The sequence below is a fragment of the Portunus trituberculatus genome, chromosome 15 (genome assembly GCF_017591435.1).
Source record: "Portunus trituberculatus isolate SZX2019 chromosome 15, ASM1759143v1, whole genome shotgun sequence".
Classification (NCBI taxonomy): Eukaryota; Metazoa; Arthropoda; class Malacostraca; order Decapoda; family Portunidae; genus Portunus; species Portunus trituberculatus.
In genome coordinates this window covers 5498629-5511282 of record NC_059269.1, presented here as the reverse complement: position 1 = coordinate 5511282, position 12654 = coordinate 5498629, and the positions used below count along the sequence as shown (strand labels likewise).

Below are 12654 nucleotides of genomic sequence, written 5' to 3'. Positions count from 1 at the left end.
CCTGTAGTGATAATGATATGTCTTCAATCAGTTTAAAAAGTAGGGTCTTTTTGTAAATGCAACCCACAAAGATTCCTCATTGGAAATTTCACTCAAAAATGTTTTTTTTTCTTAGTCCTTCAATCTATCCTGACATAACCTACCCTTATTTCCTGGGGGGGGAGGGGAATTACTTTGAGGGAAATTTCACATGTGGTATATTGGTGAGGTAACATTTATATGGAGAAAGTTTGATGTTTACAAAAAAAAGTTCTTAGCACTACCTACCTTCGTACTGTTTTGATATACCTGTGAAATATAATGATTTTCTAGTGGTTTCAATACATTTTATTTATACCTGCCAATAACACGTAAATGATAATGGCCTACCTAACTACGTACTATAGATGTGACACGTTTTAGTTTTTATTTTAATGACTGTCATACGTCTCATGTATATATTTCACCTTAGATCATGTACAAAACGCTCCCTCTATTTCTTGAGTCGAGAAGAGTAAAGATGCACACTTCACGTTTTATTAAATATGAAGTATAAAAGAAATGGAGAGAGGGGAGGAAGGGAAGGACACAGGGGGAGAGAAAAGAGAACAGGTAAGGAAGGCGAGGAGAGGAAGGGATGTGACTGGAGAGAAAATGAATTTGATATAAATGCAAGAGAATGACAGAATAAGGGAAGGAAGGAGGGAAAGAGAATGACAAACAGAGTGTAGAAAGGTAATGGTGTAGATATAAGAGCAAAATGGGACTGCGAAAGAGAAAGAGAGCGAGAGACAGACGAAAAAAAAGATAACAGGGTGTGCAAGACGAGAGAAGAGAGAAAGTTGAAGAATAAAATGTTTAAGAGAATATAAGATAATTGCAATAGTGAGGAAGAAATGCAGAGGGAACGTAAAGAAAAAATGGTGAATAATTACGAATAAGGCATAATTACCAAGGACGGAACAACGACAGGAAAGAAAGAGAAGAGGGAGACACTAAAGGAAAGTTAAGAGAAGCAAAATAAAACAGGGAAATGGAATAAAAGAGAGAGAGAGAGAGAGAGAGAGAGAGAGAGAGAGAGAGATAACTTACAAAAGAGGGTGAGAAAACGAGACATAACAAGAGAATAAAGTGAGCAAGGAAAGTGAGAGAAAACTCCTACTGGTGGAAGTCAACTCTCTCTCTCTCTCTCTCTCTCTCTCTCTCTCTCTCTCTCTCTCTCTCTCTCTCTCTCTCTCTTTCAGCATACACTGCTAAGTATACACAATTCATCTCAAAACCTCCACGAATCCTTTATTATTTTTTTTTTTTATAAAGTTCAATCATCTGCTAAGGTTAATTTTTCTCTGTCTTCTTTTATATGCTCCAGGAAAGTGACAAGTGTTCTTTTCTACGTAATAAGCACTGTACAGAAAGCTATTTTTACTGAATATTAAAACCAATCAGGAGAGTTATTTATGTTCGTTGCAGAAAGAAATATATGAACAGACTCACCTAGATTACTTAGCGAGTATGCAGTGAAATCTGACGGTTTTATTTTTTTTTTCAGTTCAGTTTCGTAATGCCAAAGTTTATCATTCTTTCTCTCCTTTTTTTTTTCACCTTTACCTGCGAACTCTGAAACTCGTCACCTTCAATCCATCCAGCCTCTATTTTTTTTCTTTTTAACTTTTTACGTCTTACACCAATAAAACTGCAATAGACACGTTATATCCCTGCATATAAAACATGGATTTCTATAACAATTACCATTCTTAAGGCTCACCTACTCTTTTTAAACCTCTACTCTTTTTCTTTTCTTTTTTTATACCATGTGGGCTTTTCACAGGATTTTATGAGCTAAAGGGGATACTTTTTGGGGTACCTCCTATCTCAAAGCCCACCCGCTAGGAAACCGTTGCCCAGAGTGAGGAAGCCCAACCTACACTCGGACCGTGGACAGGATTCGAACCCGTGCGCTTGGAGACCCCTTGGACCCCAAAGTACGCATGGTTCCACTGTACCACGGCGGCCTCTAAGTATTTTTGCAATCCTTATTCCTTATATATATTTCTCACATCTTCACTGAATATATCAAGGTACTTTTTTGGATAGCATTCTTCTTTTTAACTTTTTATTGTTATTCTGAGACGCGTTAAAAAGAATTAACCTTAGCTGAGTGAAGTGAAATGACATACGTACGTAGCCCAGGAATCAATACCGGTGCAGGTAGCTCCCCTTCAGATGCTTTAGGTATCTGCTGAATAATGAACCTGACGAGTATAACCACCACCACCTGAGTTAATTACATATACGTAGGGTCACACCGGCGGGGACAGCAGGGAATACAGAGGCGTATGTATGAATGCTGCTCTTACACTGGTCTATAGTAGCTCTCTCTCTCTCTCTCTCTCTCTCTCTCTCTCTCTCTCTCTCTCTCTCTCTTCAGCTTGTAGTTTTGTCATTTTCTTTATTTTTTTTCAATATGTTTGTATTCCGGTCTTTTTTTGTGTGTTCTTTAGCTTGTTTACCTGTCAGTCTACTCTCTCTCTCTCTCTCTCTCTCTCTCTCTCTCTCTCTCTCTCTCTCTCTCTCTCTCTCTCTCTCTCTCTCTCTCTCTCTCTCTCTCTCTCTCTCTCTCTCTCTCTCTCTCTCTCTCTCTCTCTCTCTCTTGCATCTACCCTTTTATTCAATTAATACATCCCTTCCTTCATCGCTTGTTTTCGCCCGGTTGGTTCGCTTGACTTCCCTTTTCCTTTCTTGTTTGTTTCGCTCAGTATTCAATAATGTTTGTCTTAGTTGTTGAGATACATAACATACATACATACATGGTCTCTCTCTCTCTCTCTCTCTCTCTCTCTCTCTCTCTCTCTCTCTCTCTCTCTCTCTCTCTCTCTCTCTCTCTCTCTCTCTCTCTCTCTCTCTCTCTCTCTCTCTCTCTCTCTCTCTCGATTATCAGCACTATTGACTTTGTGATTATCGTTATCCAAATATGTACTTTATTTCTTTCATTGTCTTTCGTCACTTGTCGATTTATCAGCTTTATTTTCTTTTGTTCACCATATAAGCTTACACTGAAAGATAATGCAGTCTTTTTTTCAGTCATTTTGTTTGTATTTCTCTCCTTCCACTGTTCGTTTTAAACCCCACGCAATTATTGTCAGAGCATTAACCTTCTGCATTTCACAACACATTCTTCTTCCCCGTGCTCCCTCCGTCCAGTGTGTAAGTCTGCCTCCCTCTGCCTTGTCCTTCAGCCTTCTACGAACTTTCCTGTAGCAGTACACGGGAAAGGTTAAGAGAATTGACACGCCGCGGCACAGAGAAAAAGGCACAAATAGAGACAAACGTGCATGCTGTATCAATTCAAGTCTCTCTCTCTCTCTCTCTCTCTCTCTCTCTCTCTCTCTCTCTCTCTCTCTCTCTCTCTCTGGGTCTTAGCTTTCCATTCTTTTCTTTGAGATTCCTTTACTTCTCTGTTTTATTTATTCATATTTCCACTCTTTATTCTCTTATCCTACCTCACCTTATGGTTTTGTTTGTTTTTTCCCCATTATATAAATAAGCATACAAAATTTAATGAGAGAAGTGACCCTTGGATAAACAAAATCAGCGACGTGGTTGCTTAAGTATGACCAAACCAGTTAATGATAACGAAGATAATGAGAAGAGCAACAGCACCATTTACCAAGAACACGCCACAATACTTTAGCCTCCCATACCATTGCCGCCACCGCCACCCCGTTTTCTTCTGGTCTTGCCGCCGAGTGTCCGCGACCCTTACAACGTTGCACCTTCACCTTTGCTCACCTGAGCCCCTTCACCGCGTCACATTAACGGGGTCCACCAACTGAATTATTGAGGTGAGCAGCGCGAGGAGCAAGCAAGGTGTGGCCAGGGGTGAGCAGGTGGCGGGACTGGGGGGTGGTGGGGACAAGGAGCGTGGGGATAAGAGGATGGAGACGGGACGGGGTAGAAGTGAGGGAAAGCGGTAGGTGGGAGGAGGAGGAGGAAGAGGAGGTGGAGGAAGAAGAGGAAGGCGAAACAATCAACAATTCTCGAGCAGATAGAGGAAAATAATGTTTCTCCAGCAGCATTGTCCATCGCGGCGCGCATCGATACCATTATTTAGTGGTGAAGAAGATACATAAAGCACGCCTGATGCCCGATATGTTGTAATGCAGCTGCTTCTTCTTTGTGTGTGTGTGTGTGTGTGTGTGTGTGTGTGTGTGTGTGTGTGTGTGTTATGAAAAATATTTTTACCTTGCATCGTTTTTTTGCCGTATAAACTGCATTTGATATCAACTTCCTCTCTCTCTCTCTCTCTCTCTCTCTCTCTCTCTCTCTCTCTCTCTCTCTCTCTCTCTCTCTCTCTCTCTCTCTCTCTCTCTCTCTCTCTCTCTCTCTCTCTCTCTCTCTCTCTAAAGCATTTTCCTACATTAAGCTTTTCCAATCTTTGCAGTTCTATCTAACTTCCTGTCTGGTAATTCTCTTTCTGTTTATCTGCTCGTCTTTGTTTATCATTAAAATGTCTACTCTTGAAATTCACGGTATCCTTATTTATTTATTTATTTTTTTTATCCCTACTCTCTTTCATATTACGTATCGTGTAATGCACACCTCCCGTTTATCTTTCTGTGTGTCTCCGTAATATTCACAACTTCCCATAATCCTCTGGTGTTTATCTTCATCTATCACTTGACATCGCCACCTTTTTACCCTCCATCATCACCCATTCCTCACCAACACCAGACATCAACCATTATGTTCACCTATCACCACCACCCATCACCCTAGACTTTCACACATCACCCAACATCATTACTATATTTTCATCACCCATCACTCACCCGTCACCTCCTCTCACTTTCACCCGTCACCGTCACTCCATCCATACGACGTGTCCAGGGATTAAGAACCAAAGGCTAAGCGTGATGTAATGTTAGCGCAGGTGTGGGCGGAACACAAGGCAGGTATAAAGATAAAGGTGAGAACATTCCTACATTGCCTTTCCTTGCGTTGCTCTTATTTGTGTTTGATCGTGTGGGATTGTGGTCGTGTTGGGCGACTTACTCACTTGTATCTTCTGTATGTTATGTCAGTTTCCCTCTTGTTTTTTTCAAGGGTTCTACTTCGGTTGCCGCAGTTTGACGGTAGAGGACTTACACCTTGCTGTAGTATCAAGAAAATTTACTCCCTACATCCTTTACTTTTCTTCTTTATTGTGTGACTATCTTTCTTTTTAGAGAGATTATGGTGATGGATGATGATGATGATGATGATGGTGATGATGTGTAAGGCAGTAGAGGAAACATGGACTAGGAACCGAATAGTACGAGTAATACAGATTCGTTTCCTTTACCACTTTCCACACTGCTCACAATGTCCTCACAATATTAATAATGATAAAAATAATAATAATAATAATGATAATAATAATAATAATAATAATAATAATAATAATAATAATAATAATAGTAATAATATCAATAACAATAATAAAACTGACAACCACACTGACAACAAAAACAATAACAATACCAACAAAATGACAAACCTAACCGAGGAAGTAGCACACACACACACACACACACACACACACACACACACACACACACACACACACACACACACACACACACACACACACACACACACACAGGCAGTACAGACATACCTTCTCTTCGTTGATATACCATGCAAGCTCCGCCGCTGGTTTGCTCTTGGCTGAGGTGCAATTGAGCCTCGCGGTGTCCCCAACTCGGTAGTGGCTCTTCATGCCCTGGATCACGGGCCCTTGTTGCGGCAACTCTGCGGGGATGAAGTAGGAGAGCGACCAGAGTTAGAAAGATTAAAGGAATAAATACTGTGCTGATGTATAGAACGTTGATAGTATATGGAGGAGAAAATTAGAAACGAAACTTCTGCATGGATTTTGATGCGTGTATAAAACAGATGATGAATTGATAGTTCTTAGAGGAAAAATAGAAATAAGTAATGAAAAAAGACTTGCATTCATTTGGTTGGTAGGAGACGCTAATTTAGTCAAAAGCGAAAAGATAAAAACTCCTGTAATATACAGCAGATAGTAATGCATGTTAGGACGTGAATTGATTTAATTGGAATTAAAATATATTGTAGGAAATAATCACTTTCTTAGCTGTCAGGAAGTGTTAAGTGTTAGTCAGTAGAAGAAGAATAAAGAAACAAAATGTAATTAGAAATACACGAATAGAACTGGAAATAAATATTTGGTAGTTAATCGAGGAAACGGTTAAGGGTTAAAACTAGGAACATGAACTATAAGGTAAATGCTGTTGCAATTTGGTTCGTCATACTTAAATATAAAATAAAATTTGCTTAAGTCTTGCAAGGCAAAAGAACAGGAAATGTATAAAAACGAAAGGAAATGATAAAACAACCACTGCAGTGTTGATATTAAATGCGAAAGAAAAACATAATTTATGTAAGCAAGATAAATCCTTTTGTGAAGAAAATGAGAGATTAATATACACGTAAAGTGATATATAATTAGTGCCTTTACTTGGGAACATTTTAAATCACTTTCCTAATGTTCACATCGGCTCTTATATTGAAGAGTTTTACACTCTCAATAATCTTTTGGCACGATTATACTGAATCTCATGAATGTGTAGAGAATTCATGACAGTGTCACAAAATCATGGAAAGTATTCAAAATCTTAACAACCACTAGAACCTATTATAAGTACTCGACAAATGACGACGAAGCATTTTAGGAGGGGGACCACTGAACAACAGAAGAATAGAGTGAAGCAACCACTAAGAATTGATGCTTAACAAAAATAAACGTTAGGAACCTTAACCTTCTCTTGGATTTGATAAGTGCCCCATATACTGCTTAACTCTTTGTTTAATTATCAAAGGCAAAGGCGGTATCACTCCTATAACACAAATATAGATAAGTTGATGAAATGCAACAAGGTATTTTCTCATTCTCACTCGATGCAAGCTTCATAACTACCCATCCTTCCTCCTCTCACTCTCGATTTTACCCAAGCCTCAAGATGATCCAAACCTCAAGTCGATCTACATTTCGTCCTCTAGCTCCCAAATCCACTCAAGCCTCAAGATAACAGTTATTTTTTGCCAGTTTTAATTCCTCCCTCTCCACCCAAGCTTCTACATTACCCTCGCTTAATCAGTCACACAGTTTATCTCCTCTCTAGAAATAACGCTTTGATACCTTTGGGTATCGCTAGGTCGAGGCATCAGGGACCACAGATCTCGCTGACAAACCCCGTAACTTATGTAACGCTGTTGTTTCTCTGGGATAGGAAAAAATCTCAGTCTACCGGACTGCTAACTAGGTCACATGTTGACAGGTCACAGGGTATTAAGAAATATTATCTCCTATTACGGTGTGGGAGCATCGTCATTTTTGCCTTACATCTGTTGACCCCTTCGCTCATACTGGGATTCAAGCGTCATTATTCTACGATGCAACGGTTATTGATTGATTGATGTCACTCATTGTTCTTATCTTTCTTTCCGGAGGTATCTCATATTTGTAGTGCCAGCAAACTAGATGCAAAAGAATAAAAAGAAAATAGTGATGATATCTTTCTATAAGTGGTCAGTTATCTATACATGTTCGGCACCACGTTTCAAATAGGTTGTCTAGATAAGGAGTCGCTCTTAGTAATGTTTTTTTTTTTTTTTCTTTTACGTTGTTTCATTACAGTATCAAACTGCTTTTGTTGTAAAAAGGAGAGCTGAATTTTTTTTTTTTTTTTTATCTTATTAAGGGAGAAGAGGGGGAGGGCAAGGGGAAGCTGCAAAAAAAAAGTCATTTTCCTAGCAGCTGGTGTTTACTTCCCCCGACTGTGAAATTGTTTTTTTTTTTTTTTTTTTTTTTTTCTCAAATGTACATATACGGTGCGCTCCTCCTGGGATGAGTGTGGAGAGTGACCCCACCTCTCCCATCCCCCAGCCCGCTTCTCACTGGTACAGGCGCTACTTTTCCCCTCAAGATGATTTTCAGGGATCAGGTTTAAATCTACTGAGGAATGACATTACGACATTAGTTTGGTTTACTCCGCTTTGTCTTCATATGCTCTGTATTCTTTTGTACCGTGTTTTATCAATTACTGTTGGTGATTGTGATGGTATTGGATTGATAAAAGAAATATTACGAATACAACTCCAAGTGTGTGTAAATGTTCGTGGTCTTATAGCAAATATATGTTGGTATTCAGGCCTACATAATTTTTTTTTGGGGAGGAAATTGAAAGATATAGAATCGTGTTGTGATAACAGACCTAATACTATAAATACAACATAAGGTACCTATAAATATTTACGTTCTCATAGCAAATTATTATGTATGGTCAATTTGTTATACTTCTTGATTTTGAAAGTCGGAAAAAATAAATGCAAGTAATTTGAACTTAGTATTTTTGTTCATACCACTGTGTTTTCTTTCAACATGAAGCTGTACTCTTACATAAGCACGTGTTGCTCTAAATTCATGTATCCTTTTAATTGTCCTCCATTCAACACTCAAAAGATTTACGGGACTTATTTCATGTCCTGCCTCTGGTTATGGATTTTTCTCACTTGCGAGGTGTGAAACATGGCAGACATCTGTATATCATTAAAAATATCCTTAAATATACCAGACAAGAATTAATACACACTCTCTCTAGCTCTTGAAATGATAATAAAGACACACCACGTCTGTTCTTTTTATCAGCCTATCTTAGTTTGGAAACAATTTGTCTGTCCACAATGGAGTCCCTGTTCACCTTGCAAAGAGTAGGTAGAAGGAGGTTAGGTGAGGGGTTTAACTTAGCAACACACCTACAGTTTCAGTAGCTCTTCAAAACTCCGTCCACGCCCTTGCCATCCTGTAAACTAAGGTCTGTCTGTTATCCAGCGTTCAGTTACCAGCATTTTATATTGATTGATTTTAACTTACTAGATAACACGATTGCGGGCAGCGTCTTGATGGCTACCGGGGTTTTACGTGGGTTCATAAGTGACAAGGTCTCTGTTGCCAGCATTAATAGACTCTGAAGGTAAACAATATTCGTGTCTTTGAAGTAAAATTGAGTTTAGTCTACAAGTAAAGAGGAAATAAAATACCTCCACCTAGCATCTTGTCCTCTTCATTACTTCAAGAGAAATTTCCGGTAGTGGTCTGACCCTCTTTCGCAATTTATGAACTCCTTCAATGCGTTTACCCTCGAAAACATAAATTTCCATAACACGGAAGACTTGGTGGAAAAAACAGATATTGACTAGAAAATATTTATTTTTTTTCCTTTGATCTTAACTTCTTTTCATTATGATTGTTGTAAGTCTCTATGACAGCACCGAGTTGGGAGTAAATAGAGAAAAGACAAGAAGAACAAGAACAAGAGCAAAAAATAAGAGCATGGAAAAATACTTATACTGTATAGTAAAATGCATATGAGTAAGATCAATAGAAATACTTAAAGGTGAGCACAGCGAAGACGATGTGATTGATGAAGAGAAGGAGGAGCAGCAGGAGATGAAGGAGAAGGAGGAGGATTAGGAAGAAGAGGAAAGTGAGGAGGAGGAGGAGGAAGAAGAAGAGGAGGAGGAGGAGGAGGAGGAGGAGGAGGAGGAGGAGGAGGAGGAGGAGGAGAGCGTTACAACACAACACAGCACAGTATGGATGAACGTTGAATGCTTGGACTTGATAAGATTCATTCAATTCACAAGATGAGATGTTGAAACTGGACGCAGGAAACTACCCATGTGTGAGAGAGAGAGAGAGAGAGAGAGAGAGAGAGAGAGAGAGACGCATAGAAAGATGATAAATTGATCCTAAGTGATGAGGTGTGTGTGTGTGTGTGTGCGTGCGTGAGTGCGTGCGTGCGTGCATGTGTGTGGAATGGAGGAAGTGAAGGACAAGGCACCGGTCCCATCAGAAATTATAAAAGTGGAATCGTAAGAAAGAATAAACAAGGAGTGAAATACGTATTAAAAAGCATCAAGAAAAATCAAGAAGTGAGAAAGGAACAGAAAGTAGAACGAAGCATTGATAACACGTACTAAGGAACACAAAGAGAAAACAAGCAGTCATACATAAAGGAATACAAAGAAGAAACAAGAAGTCAGACACGTACTTACTAAGAAACACAAAGAAGAAGCAAGCAAACACTAAAGAACATAAAGAAAAACCAAAACAACACGACGCTACAAAACTTAACGAATACAAAGGATAAACAAAAAGAAAACGGAGCAAGACACTTAAGGAATACAGAGAAGAAACAAGAAATCCAACCTACCCACGACCACCATACTGCCGCTCTTCTCGTAGGTGTGAAAGTGGGGCGAGTCAGCGGACACCTCGCACTTGTACACCCCCGTGGAGTTGAAGGTGAGGCTCTTAAGCAGGACGCGCCTCGTGTTGGACCGGTGCACCTGTGACGGACAAGAGAATACGTGTAAGTGAGCGTCGCGGTTTGAATTATACCTGACGTGTGGTTTGGTGTCAGCTTTGGTTAGGGTTAGTTAATTTAGGTTACAAGGATAGGTTAGGTTATCTGGTATTATATTTGCTTGGGTTAAGTGAAGTTTGGTCTAGTTACGTCAGGTTTGGTTAACTTTTCATGTTATTTCAGTTTGGGTGTGGTTAGGTTAGTTTTGGTTAGGTTAGATTACACTTGGCTGCATTCAGTTTCCTTTTCATTAGGGTAAGTTATTTAGAATAGTTCAGTTAGATTCTTTTACTTGCGTTAGTGCTGACTAGAAAACTTGACCAAACCTAATTAGTACAGAACAGGTAAACAATGACTTAGTACAAAACACACACACACACACACACACACACACACACACACACACACACACACACACACACACACACACACACACACACACACACACACAGAGGACACACACACACACAGATTAGCTCAGGTTGTGACCTTGTTGTCCCTGGTGTGTGGTGTGTGCCTGGTCTCAGTTAGGCTCTGTTATATCTTTACACACAGTTACTTAGGTTTCAAAGTTCTCATGAAAGTGTATATATGTATTCGTAGGAGACAGAGAAAGGAAATATAGAGAAACTAAAGTATCTGAGAGAGAGAGAGAGAGAGAGAGAGAGAGAGAGAGAGAGAGATGTGTCAGGTAGTGGAGGTAGCGACCTTTTCCTCTTGGCTGGTGTTAATGAGGCAGATAAACTCATTTCCGACAGCGTGGAGATGAGATGGCTTAATGTAGGTACAGCACCCTGCCTCTCCTCTCTCTCTCTCTCTCTCTCTCTCTCTCTCTCTCTCTCTCTCTCTCTCTCTCTCTCTCTCTCTCTCTCTCTCTCTCTCTCTCTCTCTCTCTCTCTCTCTCTCTCTCTCTCTCTCTCTCTCAGTTCGCTTTGACATGTGCACTTTTATCAGATTTAATCCCTTAATGCTGCAGATTAATATCCATATTCACTCTTCACTCGCTCTACTGCGTCTCTTTACGGGGAATTTTAATTTGCTTGCCGTATTTACTCAGTCTTCGTACGGTGATGTGCTATGGTGGACTAATCTTTTTAATCTGGCACCTTATTGCTATATGTTTCAGGTTTCCTTTAATAATATTCTTTGATTTTTTATTTTTTCTTCTTTTGGACGTCGCTTTGCTTTAAATATATTTTTTGCATGTGTATGTTCGTATATCCAGTGTGTACTTGGCATCATTATTCACGTAATTTAGTGTAAGACAGATAGAAACACACACACACACACACACACATTAGTAAGTTTATAATGTATCAATCTGTTTACGCATTACATGAAAGGAAAGACATAATAAATTCATTCCATTAACACGACTGGTGAACATCATGTAAGCCTATTACATTATGTGGCTGAGACGTGCCTTGCCATCATGTCTCTGTCACCAACTACAGAAACAGCAACAATAATAGTAGTAAAAGTAGTAGTTGTAGTAGTAGTGGTTTTTGTTGTTGTTGTTGCAGTTGTTGTTTTTGTCACAGTGATAGTGGTAGCAATTGTTGTTGTTGAAGTTGTTGTTGTTGTCTTCCCAGTCGTTTTATTAATAGCGGTAGTAGTAAAAGTAATAGTGGTAGTAGTTGTTGTTGTTGATGTTGGTGGTGATGTTATATTTCTCACAAATAGTAGCAGTAGTAGTAGTAGTAGTATTTGTTGTTGTTGTTCTTGTTGTTGTTGTTGATCGTGGTCATGTTATTGTTCTCCCAGTAGTAGTAGTAGTAGTAGTAGTAGCGGTGGTGGTGGTGTTGGTGGTGGTAATAGTAGTAGTAGTAGTAGTAGTAGTAGTAATGGTAGTGGTAGTGGTGGATTAATCTTGTCACTACAAAAAAAAATTCATTTCTTCCTGTACAGTCGAACTCCTGTCACACACACACACACACACACACACACACACACACACACACACACACACACACACACACACACACACACACACACACACACACACACACACACACACACACACTTCCCCTTATAGTCTCGTTTATGAATGAAGGAACAATATAACTCCCAGAGACTCCCTATAGCCAATTACCTCCCCCATTACCTTACAGCGCCACCTCTCTCACCTCCTCACCTGGCCTTGCTTCTTCTAGCCAGGAAAGAAGTTCTGACTTGTTCGAATTGTTTCATAGACAAAAGCAGATCTAAACATGAGACAAAGAAATGGTATATGAGCGAAATGAAC

General features: G+C 39.5%; 1 protein-coding gene across 3 annotated transcripts in view; it reads right to left on the bottom strand.

Moving 5' to 3' along the window:
• The window catches only part of LOC123504138, a 264226-nt gene that overhangs the window by 26404 nt on the left and 225168 nt on the right, over nucleotides 1–12654 (bottom strand). For 2 of the 3 annotated variants that reach the window (XM_045254465.1, XM_045254463.1), the window contains 3 exons: nucleotides 10257–10392; nucleotides 5636–5769; nucleotides 268–288 (listed from right to left, as the gene is read on the bottom strand). In XM_045254465.1, the coding sequence (XP_045110400.1) occupies nucleotides 268–288; nucleotides 5636–5769; nucleotides 10257–10392 (291 nt within the window). The remainder of the gene's footprint in view (nucleotides 1–267; nucleotides 289–5635; nucleotides 5770–10256; nucleotides 10393–12654) is intronic. The other variant, XM_045254466.1, reaches the window with a different exon arrangement.